The following is a 21719-nucleotide window of genomic DNA, read 5'->3' on the forward strand; positions in this document are numbered from 1 at the left end:
TTATTTGCAGTATAGTGTGATATATTTCATAGAAATATCTTGAGATGATGCTTAAACTAACTTCTGAATGACAATGATTTTACTAAAATAGAAATTCATTTTAAAACAAGTTTTACAAAGTATTTATTATAATAATAAAGTATTTTTCCTTTAAGATGTCAACTAAAAAAATGCAGACACAGGACAAATCCAGAAGACACGTGAGAGGGATAAAAACAAATAACCTTTAACATGCATTGTTATATATTTTTTAATCAAGTAAAATTTAAAAGTCATAAATTAAAATAAAAATACTTAAAACTAGCAAAAAAATATTAATTTTCTTCAAAGGAGTAATAATAATTTATTGTTGCACTGTGCTGTGGCGGATGACACTAATTTTTGAGTTCATTCGGCCAGCAACATCAGCAACGTGACGACGAGACTTGGTTGACAACAACAACAACGTTTTGCATTATTATCATTTTTATTTTCATTTTCTTTTTGGTCTGTTATTTCCAACAAACGAAAAAGAAGGAGCACAGTTGGAATGGAAGTAAACAAAAGACCAACAAAAACAAAAACAAAAGCATGCTCCCTCCGGTCTTTTCTTTCTGTTACATTCTTCTTTGTCTCACAGTTGTCTTGTCTAACCAAGTTCCTCTCTCTCCTTCCTTCAACACCTTTTTCTTTCTTTTCATTGCAAAATTCAAATGTTTTATATGTTAGTTTGCTTCAACAGCTGAAACATACCATCTCTGATCGTTTCTAAATATGGAACAGCTTGTCAACTTCATCATTCGCCCACCCAGGCACACCATCTTCTCTCCTTTTTCCTCGCTCTCTCTCTGTGCTGGGATCAACTTTTTCAGTCAAAGTTCTTTTTTTCTTCACATTCTCATCTGGGTGTTTGCTTATGCTTCTTATTGATTTTAGCATAATTGTAATCACCACTGTTCTCTTTTTCTACTAGGAAAGAGCTTGAGCAAGATATTAGTATATTCAATGCTTTCATTTCCTTTGCATCTCTATGAGAATCATGGAATTATCTTTATATTTTGGGGGGGGGGGGGGGGGGGGGGGGGGGTGTGTGCAGTGTGCTCATTCTGTTAAGTTGATTTGTTATTTGTTTGCTTGGAAATTTGAGATCTATTCTTAAGCTACCTTAAAAGTCTTACTTTTCTGTAATGTATCATGTAAGTCTTTAATCCTTTTCAGGGTACCTATAATGTAAATACTGATAGCCACGGCAAACTTGTTCTGCAAATTTCTTCCTTTTGTGCACAAATATATGGAAATAGTTTTTATTTTTTAATTTATACCTACAATCACTATAACTATTGTTTTGTGTGTTCTGAAAATGAGATCCGCAAATCATGTATCTGAATCTCGACATCACTAGACATCGCCCAAAAAAACAAAAAAGAGTAAGAATGGAGATATCATGTAAGGGTAATTAAAAATCTTTTCAAGTGTCACAATGAAAAGGCACATCCTTCTAATTTTGAGGATATCAGGTGAAGCTGAGTACTTTGACATATTTTTAATTGTGCAGTTATATGTGATATATAAGCCCTTCACAAAATAGCTACATTCTTGAGGTCATCTTTCTTCAACTATGTCATAAGATGAACTGGCATCGAGTTCTGTTATTTGCATGGTTCATTAATTTTTTTTTGCAGTATTTTTGTTTCAAATTTAACATAAACTATTGTGCTATTACGTTATGATTGTATCCGTTACCGGCATGCAGAGCTAAATATGATCCAAAAAGTGATTTATTGGATCATGAGTTCATGCTAAAAGGGAAATGGTTTCAACGGAAGGACATGGAGGTATAGTTAAAAATTCTGTTGGTAAAATCATTGAATCCAGAGTAAATGATTGATTTTATCTTATTTCATAGTCAATAACTAAATTGTCAACCACATGCTAGAAAAGGATTCTACTTTTGAAGCCATAACCTTTACCCTGAAAGAAATTCAGTTTCATAATTTGTTTCAATTCCAAGTAATGTGATTGCTCTTTTGGAGAACTGTCCCAAGAATTATTTCTTATCTAGGATACCAGCATGGAAGGATTGTTTAGTCACATCTAAAACATTACTATGGTGATTCCTTTTTTGCATAGTACTTCTATTTAAGTTATGACATAATGTATGCATGTGATGTTCTAATTCATTTGCAAAGTTTTTGTTGATGTCATTCTTTGTTTTCATCATAAGCATTATAAGTTTATTCTATTTAGTTGAGTTGATGACCAGAATTATCAGTGTCATGTAATATTTGATATTCTGCAGATAAAAAATAGCCGTGGGGATGTTCTTCAATGCAGCCATTACATGCCTATAGTCAGTCCTGATGGAAAGCCTCTGCCATGTGTAATATATTGCCATGGAAACAGGTGACTATGGGATAAATATGTATTTCTTAATTTTTTTGTTAGCATGCAAGTTGATGATTCAAACTTCAGAGTTTTATTCAAACAATAAAGTTTTCTTCTAGACATTTCAAACTTTGCTTTGGAGATGTGTGTTTTCTTTTTATTCCTCTCGGTTTTAAAAATATCATTTTTAATTTAGAAAAGAGCACTATAATGGTTTTATGTTAATAACATGTGTATTTGTCTTACTCATTATTAGAAAACGTGGGTGATCATTTTTCTTTATCGGCAAATGACAAATGTTACTTGTTAGTTTGTTAGATTTTGTTAGTGGAAGGAATTCAAACCCACCTGGTTGATCATTTTAAACTTGCACTTTGATCAATTTTAAAAGTTGGTTTGTATGGACCTTTCTTACCAGCTTACTACTATAAAACGTATAAGTTTAACTAGAAGCTAACACAGTCCCATTTTAAAACGTTACTTACTCAATTTTTTATGTATCTGTATACATGCAATTAGTTTGATATGGTGCAGCATTTTCATTATCAACATAACAATGCTAATTTGAAAACTTTGCTTTTTTAAATATTTGTTATTGACTAAAAGTATATTTTATCTTACATTTTTTGGAACATATGAGAACTGGAGAAGTAACTAACAAGACGTTTTATCAAATGTACTTATCTTGCTTATTTTGTGCAATGTTTATGGCAGTGGATGCAGGGTTGATGCCAGTGAAGCTGCTCTAATTTTACTTCCTTCAAATATTACAGTTTTTACTCTGGATTTCTCGGGATCGGGAATCTCTGGAGGAGAGCATGTCACTCTAGGTTGGAATGAAGTAAGTGCTTGTTCATTAACTGTTTGAAACATATCATATTTACTTGTATCATTATTATTGATATAATTGGGGATAATATCATGGCACAATTTACATGATTTAGGTATCTAGGATTCATCTTCCAGAGCAATAGGGAGATTAATTGGTAGGTAACACATGAAAGATAATCCATTGAAAAGGGGTAGAAGAAAACAAACTTGCATATTTACAAATTCAATCCAAAAGTATTATCAACTAGTCCAAATTATTTTTTGTAACATGTATGTTGGAGTATCGTTGGCAGAAAATATAAAATTTGTCATGTGCCTAAGGCAGGATACTTATATCCTCATTTCTTTTTAATAAATTTCTTACATCACAGTAGAAATGAAATGCTTGTGTTTGTACTTCACTGTGAATTTGCATATGCATTACAGCCATTTGCTTTGTTTCCATTTTTTTATTATGAAAGACTATTTAACATTGTATGCTGTTTTCAGAAGGATGATCTGAGAGCAGTGGTCAACTATCTAAGGGCAGATGGAAATGTTTCTCTGATTGGCTTATGGGGACGCTCAATGGGTGCTGTGACTAGGTAATTTTTCATCATTCACTTCTTCATTCGACCTTACATTGTAAATAAGGTTGAAGAAGGGTCTCCAAGGTGGGGGTCGTACATAGGGTGGTATCATGATATTGCCATATGGTCCATTTTTACTCAGATCTTATAGTTAATTGTCAATAAGCTGATTAGTTTGTTAAAGAATAGAAATCACATACTTTACCTGTTGTGATCCTCTTCTAGTAAGAGCCAGTGTGGCTTGAGATGAATATATGAAGACTTCATTATGATTTTTTGTAATTGTTAATAATGATCAACTGATCATAGCATTGGAAACAACAGTGAAGGGGTCACAGCCCTTAAAATGGTAGCTGAACACGACCTTAACTTTTAAAAGAAGGTGTATGGCACGTCTATGATTATCATTCTTGAATAATGGGTTGCTGCAGAGTGCAGAGTACAACCTTAACTTGAGAATGAAGCATTTCATAGTACATTCTTGTATATTTGTTAGAAATTTAGAAGTTATCTTAAGTTCTATATTTTATAGACTTGTGGAAATGATCTGCTTTTCATGTATTTATTTAAGCCTTTCTGCATTGAATATTTCAAACCATGTTCTACCAAAAACACATTCTCCTCATTTACAGTGTGCTACCCATGTGCTTCTTAATTTTTAAAGTCAATTTATAAACTCCCTGATTGTTTAGCAATTCAGTCTTACCAGTGAATATCACTTTCCTTTTTGCCATTAATTATGTCATTCCTTGCAGCCTTATGTATGGAGCTGAGGATCCTTCAATTGCAGGAATGGTTTTGGACAGTCCCTTCTCTGATTTGGTTGATTTAATGATGGAACTTGTAGATAAGTACAGAGTCCGTCTGCCAAAATTTGCAGTGAGTGCATAATATTTTTTGATGCAAATGAGAATGCTTTTTTTTTTATCAGCAAATGAGAATGCTTTTATAGAACTAAGCTAACCAAAACTATTGATCTATAATCTCATTTCATATTTTAATGCTTCTTTACATTGAGGTTATTAAAATCACCTTCAGGCTTAGTCTATGGTTTGCTACCAACCACATATTATGATCAAACGTTAGATTGGGGAAGGTTTCATTTAATGCCAAAGAAGGTCCCAATCCATCCAGGCTGGAATTTATAGCTTTTCTAGACATCTATTAGGTTCATATACATGTTTTGTGATAAGTAACAAGGCTGTTGTAAAGATGTTTTTTTTTATAGGCTATTTCTTGAAATGTAGTTGGCCTAGGCTATAGTTTATTATGGAGCAATGTAGCACCTATGATGAATAATTGCTATTTTTGATAGGGACCTGTGAATATCTGTAGTTTGCATTTTGCAACATATAAGTATGTTTAGCCCCTTCAATGAATATTTAAATACTTTATACACATGGCTAGCATCTGATTTCATGGCCCTCGTTTCTCTCTTATGAGAATAAATTGTCATTGCCTTATGATTTTTCCATTTATATTTGGTTCTTCCTGTTACAGGTAAAGTTTGCAATTCAATACATGCGAAAAACAATCCAGAAGAAGGCAAAATTTGACATAATGAACTTGAACACTGTTAAGGTTATTTTTCCTTTTGATTTTTTTTTTGTTTAATGAAAAAATTACTTTTATTTGGCTGTCTGTATGTAATGATTGAATAATTTGACAGAAAAATAATTAGTGAACTTTCTTCCTTTGATTTTCCTCATTATTTGTTTGATATAACTTCAGTTCAAATCCAGCATCTGTACCTGAGCTTGGTTAAGAAACATTTTATTTTTTAGCTTGAACTTGAGAAATGGATACACTTGTGGAAACTTTGTTCTCTCTTTTTGATTTGGAAATAGTGTACACTTATTCGTTTGTCAGTCATATGATTGTAATTTTACTCAGCAACTCATAAATATATTACTAACATATTTGTGCTGAATTTTTTTTTGAACTTAATTAATTATCATGTGTGGAGGAAACTTTCCCCGTCAAGAAATCAAATGCTATATGATTTAAGTCAAATAGGATTGAACTAGTTAAAAGTATGGAAGTAAAAACTGAACTTAGAGGAATTTTTCTCTGGTAGGGACGTTGGGTAGAGGAATACAATTTGGCTGGTTCTGATTTTGTCAAACTTTGTGGGTTACCATGAACATCATCATTCATTTTGTTTATTGACTGTGATGACTGAACTTTTCTTGGACCTGGTGAACTTCTTTTGATTTTAATTAAATGGTAGAAATTAGGATGATTCATTATTTACAATCTTCTTTCTACACTGGGTGCTTGTGATCACTCAGGAAGTATAGGAGGACAGAGGCAAAACAACCAAAGAGGAAACTAGTGTACAATTGTTTGTCCTCCTGAACAAATAAAATAATGACTTTATGAGCATTCAAAAGTGTAGAAATTTTCTCTCATGTATTTTCCCCTGCTTATGTAATAATATTTCTTTTTATAAAAAAAAGAACTAGAGATCTTTAGTTGGGAAAAAATCTGAGGCAAATGCAAGACTATATAGAAAAAATTATTTGGGGGAAAACTTATCATATTGAATTTATTTTGGTTTTTCGCACTTTCATATTCTTCATTGTATTCATTCATTATTTGTTTGCATTGCAGGTAGCAAAATCTTGTTTTGTTCCTGCTCTACTAGGGCATGCCATTGATGATGATTTTATTCGTCCTCATCACTCAGATTTTATACTTGAGGCTTACATGGTAAATATGTTTGCAAGAATTTGGGTTAAATATGTTTTTAGTAGAGCAATGTTTACTTTTAGTCCCTAAAACATTTTTCTCCTTTTGTGCTATGTGCAGTCCCTATTTTCATAAACTGGGGACCAAAAGGAGATGGTTTTGTGAAGGATACGGACCACACTTGACACATTTCCATAAACAAGGACTAAAAATAGACGATTTCTTTAGAAATGAATATTTCTATATTTATAGGGACTACACTTCCACCCTGAGAATTATTTTTTTACCTTTCCTTTTTTTAAAAAAAAATTAAACTCTTTTGGATCTATAATATGGTTGTTTATGCTTTGTAGGGAGACAAAAACATAATTAAATTTGAGGGAGATCACAACTCTTCACGTCCTCAGTATTATTTTGATTCCGTAAACATCTTTTTGCACAATGTTTTACAACCTCCAGAAGATGAGCTTGGGGAATCATTTTTTGACATTATGAATGATTACTTTGGTAAGGTAAATTCAACATGCATCTCTTTGGTTTCATTTTGGTCAAAATGCAAAGTTCCATTCTTTAACATTATTATTTTAAATGTTACAGGATGTTTGGAGATCTGTGCATGAATTTGACTTTGGCAATGAACCATCATTTCGAAACAAAGGCATGATTCAAATATCCTGTGTCTCTTAACTATTCCTGTTGCATTGCTATACATGAGGATTTGCATTTGGTAACCTCACTACTAATGCAAATCTCTTAAATTATTTTTGTTAGTTGCAGAACCATCAACAAGCAGTACTGTGGAGGACATTAAGCAAGTCTGCTTAAAAAGACCAATGAGTATGAGGGAGGTTTGTATGTATTTTCTTAGTTTACTATCAGAATTCAGAATAGCATGCAAATAGCTTGCTGAGAAAATATTCACACGATGAATATTTAATGTAGATTGGTGCTTCCTGCAATACCAGTTATGTCTGGAAGCAGGGAAAATTTAATATTCATGTGATAAATATAAAATGTAAATTGGTCCTTCTGTCCATATATGATATATGCTCTATAAAATCCGTTAGGTTTAAGAAGTCAACTTTATCCATGAAAGCCTTGAAAATCCTGGCTTTTATCTCCTATTATTAGCACTAAATAACTGCAAAAATCCTTGCATTGCCATATAGAACAATGTGTTCCTTGCGTTTGAAAACCTTGAAAATGCTCCAAGCTTGCAGAAGAGACCCCTAGATATTCATCAAACTTTTGAAAATCTCTACTACAAATATATCTAGCAGATTAACAGAATTCTGATGCTACTAACCATGGAATTAAAGAACTGTATAATGCAAACTCTAAAGGACTGACATCTCCAAAAGCTTAAGCTATTAAGTAAAAGCTCATGAATGATTAAGCTTTCAGCCCTGTAGCTCATCTTTCATTTAATTTTTACCGTTTAAAAGGGGGAGCTTGTGTTCTCATAAATTTTAATTTCTACTTTTATACCAAACATGATTTTATTTATTTTTTGCATGTGCATGGTGGGTAACCATTACTAGTGCAACTAGAAGGCCCCAATACCTAGTTTCAACTCTCAAGATTCAATGATGTAATTTATTCCAATGTCTAGCTTCAGATAAAGACAGGAACAAAATCTGTAATAGATAGTAATAAACAACATGTTTAATCAGAGGCCTAAATTGAAGGGAGTTGGTTAGGTGATCAAACTCAAATGAACTATATAGTTTCTAATTTTGCGCGATATTTTTGCACAACAGGCACAGAAATGTGATGGTCTTTCCTCATCATCTTCTACTATTATTAGTTTTGAATTATCAAATGGTCGTCTCTATAGTCCCCTCATTCCAACCGATCTAGATGATGACCACTATGTGGAATTTCAACTTGATGACTTTACAGGCTGTCCATCTAGTGCAAAGAAAGAACAAAAAGTGAGTCAACTTGTTGGTTATCACACATAACATAAATTGAAAGTTTGAATGCATGATGTTATACACTGAAAGTTGTATAATTGGTTTTTATGGATTTGTCCGTATTACTCAGATGTTCATGGAAGCAGTGGTGGATTCATTGAAAGACCGAGAAATACGAATTCCAGAGGTAGAACAACCACCTGTTAGCAGTGCTAGTACCATGTCTATAGAGCCATCGGATGAGGATGATTCACATGCTTCTTCACACAAGATTTCCAAACCTATGGAGACAGAACCTTCTTTACTCAACCAGAGTGTTAAAACGATTTCCACTGCATCTGATGCATTGGAGCCCTTGAAAACTGAACCAAATTCCATTTCAGTGATTCCAAGTCCAGTACCAAGTCTTTCATCAAGCAAAATACCACTACCACAACCACCACCACTGGACACTTCATCCGTCGCGGATTCTAGCAATACCGAAAGTACTACTGCTTGTAATGATAATTCTGCTAGCTTACAAAGTTCATCAGACACTGACATATCACATAATACAAAAGCCACATTAACTGTTATTAAGAATCCAGCAGGCCATGTCTTGAACTGCTTACTGGGACGTTGGGATTTCAACTTTTTCAGAAACAGTCACAATCGATAAGATTAGAGAGTCATTGTTTTTGTAACTATAAAATATACTACATTAGTTTGTAAAATGCTCCACAAAAGAAATAGGTTGCTTGTACTAAGTTCTGTATGTTTAGAGCATTCATCTAATATTCTTTCACCGTAAGAGAGAGTTGTTGTGTTTTTACCCCGTTGAACTAGAATTTCTGGAAGTCTCCATTATTTGCCCATGCTTATGCATGATTTATTGATTTTTCCCTTGAATGCTTTTACATTTTTCTCATCTAAGCTTGGTGTAATTGTATCCAACTATACCGTGGGGTGGCTTAAAGTTTTTCTGTTAGGCCTTGACTTGTGTTTATGATACCTGTTAAAATTTATTTTAAATTTATTTATCTATTTATAGAATATAAATTCATATAAGCAATATTTATTTTTATGAAACCTATAAGCAATATTTAATAATACAATTTTGTCATGTCAGCATTTTAGCTTAGTTGATATATTTTCTGCTTTTAAAAGAACTTTTGATGTACTATCTCCTTTAACCCTTGCAATAACAATAACAGTTTTCATGAATAATAATAATTATCAGTTTTCACAGCTTTCAATTTTCATTAAATTGAAAATGGAATTTTTATGTGAAAGGTTTGTTTAATTTGTTAATTTTTATAATAATTATTTTATGAGATGTATCTAAGATTATTTATAATTGGTTGATAGTATAATAATTTTTACATTACCGATGCATGAAAGTTGAACTCTAGAAATTGTTATATTCCTCTGAAATTTATATTTCTACATATGAAACTAACAAATATCCACAAATAGCTTGGGCCCTTTAAGCAAATGTCAGAGGTTCGATTCTCGGCCATGTGAATAGAGCAACACATGTAAGAAAATGAGGTTTTGCTTAAGTGGAAATACCTTATTTTTTGAATATTTACAATTTAGGCATCCATTATTGACACTAATAAAACATAACAGAATTATCAAATGAAGATAAATAACAAATGCATATTAATCTACAAAGAAATAACATTACTCCGATCCCTTAAACAGATTTAGTAAGAATTGGAAAATATGATATTAATTCAAACAAAGACTTTTTTACTTAGTTGGTAACCATTCTACGTATAAAGATAACTTGTTATATAGTCGTCTCCCTGAACCTTCTAAAAAAATATATTTTAATTTTCATTAAGCTTAATAAGTCTTAAACTGACAACTTGTGATGTACATGCATATACAACTTAAATTTATAAAAAGTAAATATTTTTTAATATATAAATTATAAAATAAGTAAATTTTGTGATAAATAAATATTTTCAAACATATAAATTATATTTTAAATTTATTATCAATAGTTTGGTATAATTTTTTTTTGTCTAGACAACAAATATTCTTCATCAAAGGCAATATTGCTCTAGTTAGGTAGGATTACCGTAGATAATTGATCCACATGCAATTAGTGGTGGTATATGTTATTATTAATTAATGATAATTTAAAAAAACCATTAAAATTCAATTTAAAATTAAAGATATTAAAAATAATGGATCGAAAAAGATAAGAGGTTAAGATAAATCGCTAAAATCGCTCTCGATTACACATTGTTCGAGATATTTATTCTAATTTATCAAGCATAAGAGTTATACGAGTATTATTTATATAACAAATACTTTTTTTTTCTATATCTTTCTGAATCATATCTAATTAGCAGGCACCTTTTCGTTTTGGAACTACTTAACACGCTTTTCTTTTCTGTGTCACTACATCTTAGAGTGTGTTACAAAACAATTATACACATTTATCGTCTATATATCCTTTTTTTGACCATATCGTCTAATCCATATATCCTAAACATAAGTCAGAATTCGCTTTTCATTGTCCTATGTATTTGTTGTTGCGCCCACAAATCAAAATGAACCAATAGGGATGTGTGTGAGTGAATCAGGCTTTTTTAGCGAATATTATTCCGGATTCTATCGACGATGTGTCAACTAAAGATAAGGCCAAGTAGATGAAGAACAAACTGCGACTATGATCAGTTCAGTTCAGTTGTTATCATTCTCTCTCACGTTCCTTCCTTATTCTTCAGTTCAGTGTGAAGTGTGTGTAATCCATTCTCATGGCTTCCACTGCTTTCAGAAACCTAAATTCTAAGCGCCTCAGCTCCTTTTCTCTTTGCATTTCACAAGTGCTTACCAGTCACTCTCTCGTGGAATTTGCACCACCATATCCCAAAACTTGCATCTACAGAGATCATTGGCCACTTTCGCTCGAACGTAAAGACCCTCCTTTTCTAGGGACAACATTGCTCTTTCTTTCTCCTTTTCCCTCTCTTTTTTATGTCAGTTGAAGATTTTCTTATGTACTTCTTGTTGTGGCCAAGGAGTATTATTTATGCTATTGGTGTTGCTTACTTGATGATCATACCTGTCCTTGCATGTGGTGATTCATTTACGTACATGTGATCATGCACATGAAGAAAATGCAACCTTTAATCATTTGAAGTAGAAGTGGTTATTGTGTGTCAGCAAACTATTAATGAACTTAAGTTCGCTAATCTCCGGCCCAAATAACCAGATTGAGACTTTGAGCACTTGTATATCCTAATTCATGATAAATATATTTTTTAAGAAGTTTTCCTTCGATCAATCCTTAATTGTGGTGGCACTGGATATGTGTGTGGAAATAGAAATACAGATAGCAGATATATGGTTGATTATTATTATTATTATTTTATTTCTTGTTCCACATAAAGAAGGGCCTTTGCATGATATTGTTATGATGGTTGTTTAAAGTGTGTTTCCTTTTCATTGTTAACATTATTATTTTTTGCTGAAAACCCCACCTTAACGTGGGCACAATTGGGCATGCTGATCACGGGAAAACCACACTAACTGCTGCAATTACCAAGGTTTGGCTTGATTTCCGTGTCCTGATTCTTAAATAGTGGAATTCTACCTTTAATTTCAATTTCTTTTTGGCATAAGCATTTTGATTCAGGTCTTGTGTTGGACTTGGACAATATTTATATACGAGGATTGATTTTGTGGAACAGGTGCTAGCTGAAGAAAGTAAAGCCAAGGCGGCCTTTGAGGACATAGACAAGGCTCCTGAGGAGAAGAAGAGAGGAATTACTGTTGCGACTGTGAGAGATATAGATCACTGTTTTTTTTTCTAAGTCCATACTCCAATTATGCATGTTGTGAATGATACAGAACTAATTGTTCTTTTTTATTGTTAAAATAAACTATGATATTAAAATAGCACAAGAATTGCACAGAACTAATTGTTTTACTAATAAAATTTGTAAACTTCTCTTGAGATTCTTATCTTGATCTTACAGGCTCATGTAGAATATGAGACAGCAAAGAGGCACTATGCCCATGTTGATTGCCCAGGGCATGCAGACTATGTTAAGGTATGGTTAGTTGTTAAAGTATCTATATGCTTGATTATTATAATTTTTTATTTATTTCTGAGTCAATTTTCTTGGTATGAATTATGAACCTTATGCTCTTCCTTCTATATTGAATGAATATGCATTGCATTACTTTGAAGAATGTGTGATTTTATTTATTTGTGAATGATTGATTATTTGATGATCTTGTATATGTTCGTGTCTGTATGGACTCCATCTTCAATTAATTCATTTGGTGAAATTACAGAACATGATAACTGGAGCTGAACAAATGGATGGTGGAATTCTTGTGGTTTCTGCTCCAGATGGGCCAATGCCTCAAACAAAGGAACACATACTGCTTGCTCGCCAGGCTAATAGCTCTTTTTGTCAATGTGTAAAAGCAGAACTCAGTTTTCATAAAATCTAATTACATTCCAAAACCGTAAGATCATAACATACATGGGGTGTTCTTCTTGTTTCCTGTGTCAGGTTGGTGTGCCATCATTGTTCTGCTTTCTAAATAAGGTTGATGCTGTTGATGATCCAGAGCTGCTTGAACTTGTAGAAATGGAGCTTCGCGGTATGAAGTGTTATGAAGTTTTATTTGAATGGGAAGAAAAATTAATCTACCTCTTAACAGAACGTTTCTTTTATATATTCTACTAATCTGATGTGCATCCTTTTGACAAACAACATTTTTACAGAACTGCTTAATTTCTACAAATTTCCTGGGGATGAGATTCCAATTGTACGAGGTTCTGCCCTGTCTGCATCGCAGGGAACTAATGAAGAACTTGGAAAGAAGGCTATCTTAAAACTAATGGATGCTTTGGATGAATACATTTCGGATCCTGTGCGGCAACTTGATAAGCCTTTCTTAATGCCAGTAGATGATGTTTTCTCAATTCTGGTAAGCACAAAGATCATAACTGATGTATATCAAAACAATTCTTAGTGAAATATTATATTCATAATACAAAGCAATTTCTGGACATTGGTGTTGCCCATATTTCCTCCTCCTCCATGAATAAGGATAAGGATGAAAAAGAGGGAAAAAATATAATCACCCCAAAAAGTCACTAACGATGTACGTTTCTATCTACTATTTTCAAGTTTTTCTTGCAAGAGACTTCAGCTTTTAACACAGCTGAAAATTGGTTAACCCGAATTAGTAGTCCTTTGTATACTATTTTTTTTTCTAGGAATTACAATAATTCAGTTCAAACACTTTCCTTATTATGATAACCTAATAAAATGATATTTCTTAAGCCTTACTGTATTCTGTTGTGTATTTCTTAAATAATTTGTTTATATTTGCTTTACATATGTTGTCAACTTCTTGATGTGTTCCTTCCACCATGTTTGGTTTCTGTGATGGGGCGTGGAACTGTTGTGACTGGTCGTGTTGAACAAGGCACCATCAAAGTAGGTGAGGAGGTTGAAGTATTGGGACTAACACAGGTAGACATGGAAGTCAAATATGTATTATCATGTCATGTTAATGAGTGTTTTGCTTTATGGTATATGCTTTTGTATTTTTCAGTCTTTGTGTAAAGAGTGGACCTTTGAAGACTACTGTAACTGGTGTGGAAATGTTCAAGAAAATTTTGGATCGAGGGGAAGTAAGTAAAATCATACTACCATCCTCTCTACTTCCTTCCTTTTGCCTGGATTTGGATTGATGGATAATTAAATTTCAAGGCTGGTGATAATGTGGGACTTCTTCTACGTGGTCTGAAGCGCGATGATGTACAGCGAGGAATGGTGAGTGGAACTAATTCAAAGTGTAAAGTAATATTAACATATGAAATTTATGTTCAGCATTGATCTAAAACTTAAGATGGTAGTGGAAATATGGTAATTCTTACTCTTGACGTGAAAAGGTGAGTTCTTGCAAAATTTGTAATTAATGAGGGCTCATATGAAAATCTGTAACCACTATTTCATGTGATTAAGTTTTATGAGTGTCATTCAATTTATGAAAATGAACCTTTTTTTTTCTTTTTCTTTTTCTAAACTTTCTGTTGATGAAAATTACAGGTCGTGACCAAGCCTGGTGCATTTAAAACATATAAGAAGTTCGAAGCAGAGATTTATGTCCTCTCAAAAGATGAAGGTGGCCGTCATACTGCTTTTTCCTCTAACTATAAGCCACAGTTTTACTTGAGGACTGCAGATGTTACCGGAAAGGTGGAATTACCAGAAAGTGTTAAGATGGTTATGCCTGGTGATAATGTGACTGCAACTTTTGAGCTGATATCACCTGTTCCTCTTGAAATAGGTAGGTTGAATCCTAGATGTGACATAGATCATAAAGATGCTGCATTATCTACAATAGGTCACCTATATATTATTTTTTTCATAATGTCTCTAGCTTTCTTATAATTAATTATTCGCATTTTGTAAATTGATGCCCTAGTAAAATTGGAATTTGATTAAGCATCTTTAAACTTTAACTAATACTAACTACAGACTACAGGGCCAGCTACCCTAATTGGAAATTGATTAAGCATCTTTAAACTTTATGTTCTTTTAATTCTGTGTAACTAAGTTTTTTTTCAGTTATATATCCCCTAAAAGTTAATGTGTGCCGATTTCTTTCTGACGAATTTGGAAGGTCTAGAATTTAATTTATAATTGTCTCTGCATTGTCTTTGTTTCATGCTTGCAACTTTGTTTTGTTTGTGACTACATTCAACAATATGATTTGACTGTATTTACTTTATTTATAAACAGGACAAAGATTTGCTTTGAGAGAGGGAGGCAGAACAGTAGGTGCAGGAGTTGTCTCCAAAGTGATGGCTTAGGATGTTGGTCTAAATTCTACAACATCTTTTGTCCAGTAATTTGTAAATAAGTCGTGAGTAGGGACTGAGAGCAATGTTCTAGGAGGATTCTATGTGTGACTTTTTTTTGACACTTGGTACGGTAGTTCCGTTTCAATGTGTTTTGTTTTGTTTATTTTAGATAATTATGCTAGTTCATTATGTTTTTCATGGACCAGAGGGAAAGTGGTTCAAATTTGTTGGTTTAGTTAATAATGTCAATTTCTTCAAGATATCTTTCTCTTTTTTCTTGTTTGGTGTATTGTTAGAAACTTAGAATAACTTCATTGGCTGCCACAACTAAAGCCACAAAACATCCGGCTCTTATATAACTATGAAACCTTGTTAGACATCTGATCAAGGATAGAAACAACAATCAAAAGATTACTCCAAAGTCAGTCTGGCCTAAAGAAGAAAAATCTAAGATTATATGGATCTTTTTTTTCTTTAATTTCAATGCAGGAAGGAATGAATTTAATCACAAAAGGAAATATGGATAATTCAATTCAAATAATAACATTGAATCTGAAAAAAAAAATAGTGAATAAATCATTGAGTCAAGCTATCTTTCCAGCCCCAGCAAACATGGCAACCTTCCTAAAGAATTTACTATAATTACTAGTTTACACACACATATGTACAAGTATACTATTACAATGATTGCTCTGGATCAACATGGTTTACTGATTTTGCAACATGGTTCTGTGCGTCATTAATTTACCTATCTTCCAGAAACTTCAATGCTGTTTCAACCAGTGAGTGAATTGTTAGATTGTGCCGGTTCAGTCCCACAGTACCAGAGAAAACATTAAAGCTTTCAAGCTCTGAAGTGGTCTCTAAGACACCCTCCAGCACCTCCTCCATTCCCAAATCCTTGAAAGTATGAATGTTTTCTTCTCTTTCTTTCATCATCCAAATTGCCAGCTCTATCACAAATCTCCTTATCCTGGGGACCTTAGTTGGAGGATATCGGTGTTTCTTGAGAATATGGATTAGTTTATTTGCCAGTTCAGCCTCGGTGATCCCAGATTCTTCAAATACAGTGCTTGATTCAGAGGAAGTCATGAATGAGAAAACACTTGCCGCTAGTCCAATCATCACTTCCTGTAGCTTGTTTTCTTGTGACATGATTGCCTGAAGTACCTGCAAGGTTGTGCAATGGTTAAAAATTTAGTTTGAAGCATACAACAAAAACATACTATATAGTTCACTTGTTGCTAGCCCAAAATTATTAAGGTAGAGTAACACTTACTGTGGGTGCTGCAGCTGTAACCCCCCATAACTGTTTGAAGCATTCTGATCCACTGTAGGTGCATAAATTTCTTAGAATTCTAGCAGCATTGATATGAAGTGGCGGAACTTTCAATGCCTCTATCAGCCTTTCCAATACTTTCAACTTCAAAATCCTATGACAGTTGCTCTTGCTTTCCAATACCAGCATTGCTAGGGCCTCCCCAGCAACAGTGGTTACATCTTTCCGATTTTCAGCAATGTAATCTTTGAAAAATATGTTGAACAATTCTTTAAGTACTCCACCTGTGCCTCCAATCCTTTCTGTTGCCTCCTCTTCCAATGCAAGACTGGTTAAAATTTCTATACTCAGTTTCTGTAACAAGGGGTGTTTCTCTCCATGCCTTAGAATATCTCTGATGTTGCTGATTGTGAAAACTATCTCCGAAATCTCCCTTCGAAGATGTTTCCCGTAGGTGCCTGTTGTGCTAGCCAGCATCTTCACCAGCTGCAGAGATCTCTTCACTGTCAGAATTTGAGATGGTGTAGCATTCTCATTCTTCAGCAACCTCTCTTCAGCATGTGCAAAGTCTATGATCTTTGGGAGCAGGCCTCTTGTGTTTCCAATCTTTCCACAGTTGTCATGATCACGGGCAAGTTTCTTCAGAATGAGGAGTCCCAAATGGTTAAATGTCCAGTAGCCATAATTGGGATGATCAAATATGAGTTTCTTTTCTCCAATTTCATCAGCTGCATGTATGCAATTCCTGTTAGTTTGGAGAAGAGATGATATCGACTCCATAGCGCCCGGTATCCCAGCTATACGCAGAGAGTTCTGCTTCTTGCCAGCTAGTGCAGATAAAATCTCTGCAGCTGAGAGCCTAATCTCTTCCTCCTTGTGGTCTGTCCAATTCAACATCTCAACTAGCCTCTCCACCACAGATATGGAAATTCCAAGCTTCTGAAGGGTATCATCAGAAAACCGTTCACTCACAGCGAATTGGCGAAGAATTCTTCCTCCAATGAGCTGCTCATCAGGAGAGTTTGAGGCCAAGAGATCCATAGCAAAACAGACAATGTCCATTTTCAACCCATCAAATATGCTCCCATTGACACACCTAGAATAGGCATCATAAAAGAACCTTCTAATTGACACCATCCCTGATGGTCCCAACCCACACTCCTTGCTAACCTCATCCAACAGTTTGCAGTAGCTGATCTTCCATTCCCAGTAAGCCTTTTCCATCAAGAAAAGCAAAGCCTCAGCCAAAGCCAAGGCATAAAATATATTCAAAGCAGACTCCCGGTTCCTCTTGTCAGTGTCTCCCTTGTCAACCTCCCCATAATTATGCTTGACGAGTTTCATCGACGAAAGAACAACACAAGCCGTCGCCGAAAAAAGCTGAAGCCAATACAGAAGCTTGCTGATATGCCTTGAAAGGAAAAACCATCTAGCATATGGAAGAAGTGGAACATCTGAACTAATCCACATGCGAGTTGGTGTCCATATGCTAATGGTGGTATTATCCCTATACCTGGGGGTAACATTAGACTCCATCATGTCTCTCCTTTGCTTCTTGGTTACAATTGGCCTGAAAAGGCTCTCGATACTTTGAAGAAGCAAGTTTGGGGAGGACCTTAGCATCCTGAAACTGTTGATTCCAGCATCAGTTATAGACCATGTGGCTTGGTGCTGCCACTCAAGCTCATGGCTTCTGCTGAAAATCCTTGTCCCTTCAATCAACAGTATGATGGTGATGAACCAGAAATCGGTTATGTCCAAAGTGATGGCGAAACCGCCAAGAAGGACAACGGTTGCCCATATGAAACCAAGAGTTCCAAGGCTAGTGGCTGCTTTTTCAAGCACCGCAAGACGAAGCGCAAAGAGGGTCAGCTTCTTTTCTGGTGCTCTAGCTGTTGCTGCAGAGAAAGAGTTATCTGCATCACTGTCTCTCTTCTCAATACTGCTGAGTCCACGAGGCTCAAACATGGTGCTGGTTTTGCTTGTCTCGCTTAGCCTGTGGAGTTCAGCAACTTGTATGTGAACGATTCCCTCTCCTTCTTTTTTCACAGAAAGCCTATGATCCATGATATTAATGATATGTTATTATGTTGCAACTTTGAAGTAAGTGAATGTTTTTTTGTGTTTGTTGTCTCTATCAAGGATTAAGGGCGAGATGGTTTTTTATACAAGAATGAGGAGCTTAGAGGGCACGTTTATATTGAGGCATGTTGGGGAAAGAGTGACGCTAAGCTTCACTATCTTGCCGTCTATTTTCGAAGATGTCGTTGGTTATGCTTTTTTAGCAATCTTAGTAACGTGTGGAAGGGTTAAACTTATTTCTTTCCCTCGTGTAAAGCTTGCATTGTTTTCTCTTTTTTTTTTTCTAGGAAGTTTCTTATGAGTGTCAATCTAGGTGAGTGCGTAGCATAACGACGAAGCGGATATCTCACGTTTTTTTTGGAAGTATCAGCTTCAAAGATTCACACCCTTTTAATTGGTGGAGTAACAAGTCAATAATTTTGTTAGTCAACCAGCTTGGTTTTTTTATTCCTTTTACTTTCACATCCGGACAAACAGTAGCTTATCACTTCCAAAAGATTAATTAGTGACAGATGCAGAAATTTTTCAGTGGAAACAAAAAATAATCTAATATTCTTTTCAAACAAAAAATTATGAGTTTTATTAAATGCGTAAAATTAGTATCAATTTATTATCTTTTATCTTTTATAATTATTTACATTCATCTTATTAAAAAAATTATTTTGTGAGAGTAAGATCTAACTTTTTATGAGAGGACAAAAAAAATATTTATTTTCTTCCTCTTTTTCTTTCTAGGTGTTAAATAGTATAATGAGTGTCTATGTAACATTTTTTTACCAAAATTAAGGAGAAAAATATTTCATAAACACCTATTGTACTATTAGACACAAAAGAAAAGAGAGAAAAATAGATTATTCATACAACAAAATTATACAGTAATTTATATAATCTCAATCAATTAAAAATCATGTTAAGTATAAATAATTAATATAAAAATTAATAAACTTACTATATGTACATGAAAGTGTAAATTTCTTTTAGTAAATATTTCTCAAAAATTAAAAAATACTGGTTCAAACCGATTTCATGCTTCGGTTTTGGACTGGTTCGACAGTTTCAAGTGATGTCCAAACAAACATGTAGAATATTGGTATATTAGTGAAAAACTGAGATCGATTTCAAGTAGAATCAATCAATATAAATATATAATGTGTTTGGTTACTCATTAGAAATCATTTGGTACACGTCTTTTTGAAGTTACTCAAAGTAGTATTATTGTTCTTAACCATGTTCTTAATGTGAAAATGAATAGAAATGCACCTAATTTACACAAGATCAAATACACTTTTTTTTTTGTAAATAATAAAAAAAAAAGACCGTAAAAAGTAAATATTTTGGGACCAATAGAACTTTATGCATTGCTTCTATTGAGAAATGCTGTAAAAAGTACATACTTTTTTACATCAGTTCTTACCATAATTCTAAGCCTAAAATATTTTCTTTATAAAATAGTAGAAACTATTAATTACAAAAGTATTTATAAGAAGATGTAACATCACTCTACACGCAATATATTCAAAATAAGTTTTTTAAAAAATTGAACAGAAAATATTTTTTTCTCAAAGTCAATCAATTGAAAGTAAATAGAGTCATTGGTGTGTAGTTTTTTTTATTCAAACCTATTTTCATACTTTAGTACATATTTGATGCTGATAAAAATACAGTAATTATAATAATTTATTTTAAAAAAATAATAACATATTATTTAATATATTTTTTATTAGTTAAAATTTATTTAAAAATTACTAAATCACGTGCATTTCTTTATCTACAATTTGGCAGTCGTCCACCTCAACCCATGCCATGCGTGATTAATTCTCTGTTCAAAAGTATTGGTTGACTTGATAAAAGTAAAAAATACGAGTTGTAGAGCTGATGATTTTATCTTCAATTTTTTTATTCGTAAAAATAAAGATATATAATACTAAAAAATTTATGATAATTTATCCATTCTTATTCAATCAATTCAATTAGACTTTTTAATAGTATAAATGAACAAACGAATGATGTTATTGCTATTTATTACTAGTCTATGTTCAACTTACGATAAAGATCTACAAAAAAAAACAAAACAAAAAAACTAGTAGACATTTTGGTACATGTTGAAAACTTGGAATTAAGTTAATTGTATTTTACTAGCAAAACTTTTTCTTTCACACAAATTATAATTTAACTTTTTTTTTCATCATGACATTAGTTGGAATATTTATTAATAACTAACGTCCGTTAAAAAATTTGATTAATCATCCTGAAATGTATCCTTTCAAATTGTAATCTAACTTTGAATAGAGTGGGTTACTTAAGTCTATGTAAAGAGTAACACAATATTTGCACGTTTGAAAACTTATATTAAGCTTATATAACTTTTTTTATTTCCTTTTAAATCCTTCTAAAAAAAGTAATAACATAAAGTATACATTTCAATATATTTTCCATCTTTCTTTACTCAGGAAAAGGAAAATCTAAAAATCAAGTAAATATTTTTAGGTTAGTATATATATACATTCCAACTAATGTATGTATTTTTTTCGTGAGAGATTATATAAAAAGAAATGATTCTCGCATATTTTTTATTTACTCCATATTTTACAATAAAAAAATGTATACAAGAACTGATTCATGTGTAGAATCCATGTAGATGAGACTTACAGTCTTCCCCACAAGAATTGCATGAAGCTTTATGCAAAAATTAGAGCATGTGAATGTAAAGTAAAAGAAAATTACGCACACAAATCAGGTTCCTTATGATTGGTTTCTCCACATTTTTAAAAAGTTATACCACACGGGAAAACTCTTCTGTTGTCGCTTGGAGTTGGAGTGCACGGAAAGATAATTATCACACTCTCACAATTTTTCATTAAAGACGAGTTACTTTCGAAACCCGTAGCTTATGACTTTTGTGTGTGTGTGTGTGTGTGGATTTAGCTTGTGGCTAATTACGTTGCTCATGCATGCTACCCATCTTGTACAATAAAAAAGGGGAAATATTGGTTGCAATCATAGTCAAAGGATTGAACCTCAAGCATCTAATTCAAATATGCAAAGTATACACTGCATTATTTAGCTACCATTGTTGCTTTATTGAGATGGATTTGATGACCATTTGTTCTTATCACATAGTGTTTGAGCTTTCCTATTAATCAGTAATATGATTA

The 21719-nt window shown here is 33.1% G+C and overlaps 3 protein-coding genes across 6 annotated transcripts; 2 read left to right on the forward strand and 1 right to left on the reverse strand.

Moving 5' to 3' along the window:
• The first annotated feature begins 430 nt into the window (after positions 1-430).
• LOC100781610 (uncharacterized) lies at positions 431-9343 on the forward strand. 4 transcript variants are annotated; one of them, XM_006597504.4, is made up of 13 exons: positions 431-791; positions 1733-1814; positions 2279-2382; positions 3079-3205; positions 3685-3779; positions 4520-4643; positions 5265-5345; positions 6378-6476; positions 6809-6967; positions 7053-7113; positions 7227-7303; positions 8216-8389; positions 8502-9343. In XM_006597504.4, exons 1-13 carry the CDS (start codon positions 754-756, stop codon positions 9027-9029), a joined length of 1749 nt encoding a protein of 582 aa, XP_006597567.1. In that variant the 5' UTR covers positions 431-753; the 3' UTR covers positions 9030-9343. The 4 variants fall into 4 exon arrangements, with proteins under 4 accessions (XP_006597567.1, XP_006597568.1, XP_040865913.1 ...); XM_006597505.4 differs by having other exon boundaries at positions 7233-7303; XM_041009979.1 differs by lacking the exon at positions 431-791 and adding an exon at positions 1066-1639.
• Positions 9344-11841: 2498 nt separating this feature from the next.
• LOC102662879 (elongation factor Tu, mitochondrial) lies at positions 11842-15452 on the forward strand (the record flags this gene model as incomplete). The annotated part of the gene is made up of 11 exons (XM_006598270.2): positions 11842-11916; positions 12061-12150; positions 12349-12423; positions 12671-12799; positions 12895-12985; positions 13110-13312; positions 13780-13866; positions 13962-14027; positions 14107-14169; positions 14446-14686; positions 15142-15452. Coding segments are annotated over 11 exons (1191 nt in total), but the record flags the coding sequence as incomplete, so codon positions are not given.
• Positions 15453-15721: 269 nt separating this feature from the next.
• LOC100782145 (uncharacterized) lies at positions 15722-19133 on the reverse strand. The gene is made up of 2 exons (XM_003547186.5): positions 16483-19133; positions 15722-16373 (listed from the first exon to the last, which is right to left on the reverse strand). The coding sequence occupies exons 1-2, from the start codon at positions 18547-18549 to the stop codon at positions 15948-15950; spliced, it is 2493 nt and encodes an 830-aa protein (XP_003547234.1). The 5' UTR covers positions 18550-19133; the 3' UTR covers positions 15722-15947.
• Positions 19134-21719: the final 2586 nt, after the last annotated feature.

The sequence above is a fragment of the Glycine max genome, chromosome 15 (assembly GCF_000004515.6).
Source record: "Glycine max cultivar Williams 82 chromosome 15, Glycine_max_v4.0, whole genome shotgun sequence".
Lineage (NCBI taxonomy): Eukaryota > Viridiplantae > Streptophyta > Magnoliopsida > Fabales > Fabaceae > Glycine > Glycine max.

What these genes read in the sequence shown, in the direction of transcription:
- LOC100781610 (XM_006597504.4), top strand. Translation starts at nt 754, where the DNA reads ATGGAACAGCTTGTCAACTTCATCATTCGCCCACCCAG. An exon ending in ATATATTGCCATGGAAACAG is followed by an intron (nt 2,383 to 3,078) that starts GTGACTATGGGA and finishes TGTTTATGGCAG; the next exon opens with TGGATGCAGGGTTGATGCCA. An exon ending in TTATACTTGAGGCTTACATG is followed by an intron (nt 6,477 to 6,808) that starts GTAAATATGTTT and finishes TATGCTTTGTAG; the next exon opens with GGAGACAAAAACATAATTAA.
- LOC100782145 (XM_003547186.5), bottom strand. Translation starts at nt 18,549, where the DNA reads ATGGATCATAGGCTTTCTGTGAAAAAAGAAGGAGAGGGAATCGTTCAC. An exon ending in TTACAGCTGCAGCACCCACA is followed by an intron (nt 16,374 to 16,482) that starts GTAAGTGTTACT and finishes ACAACCTTGCAG; the next exon opens with GTACTTCAGGCAATCATGTC.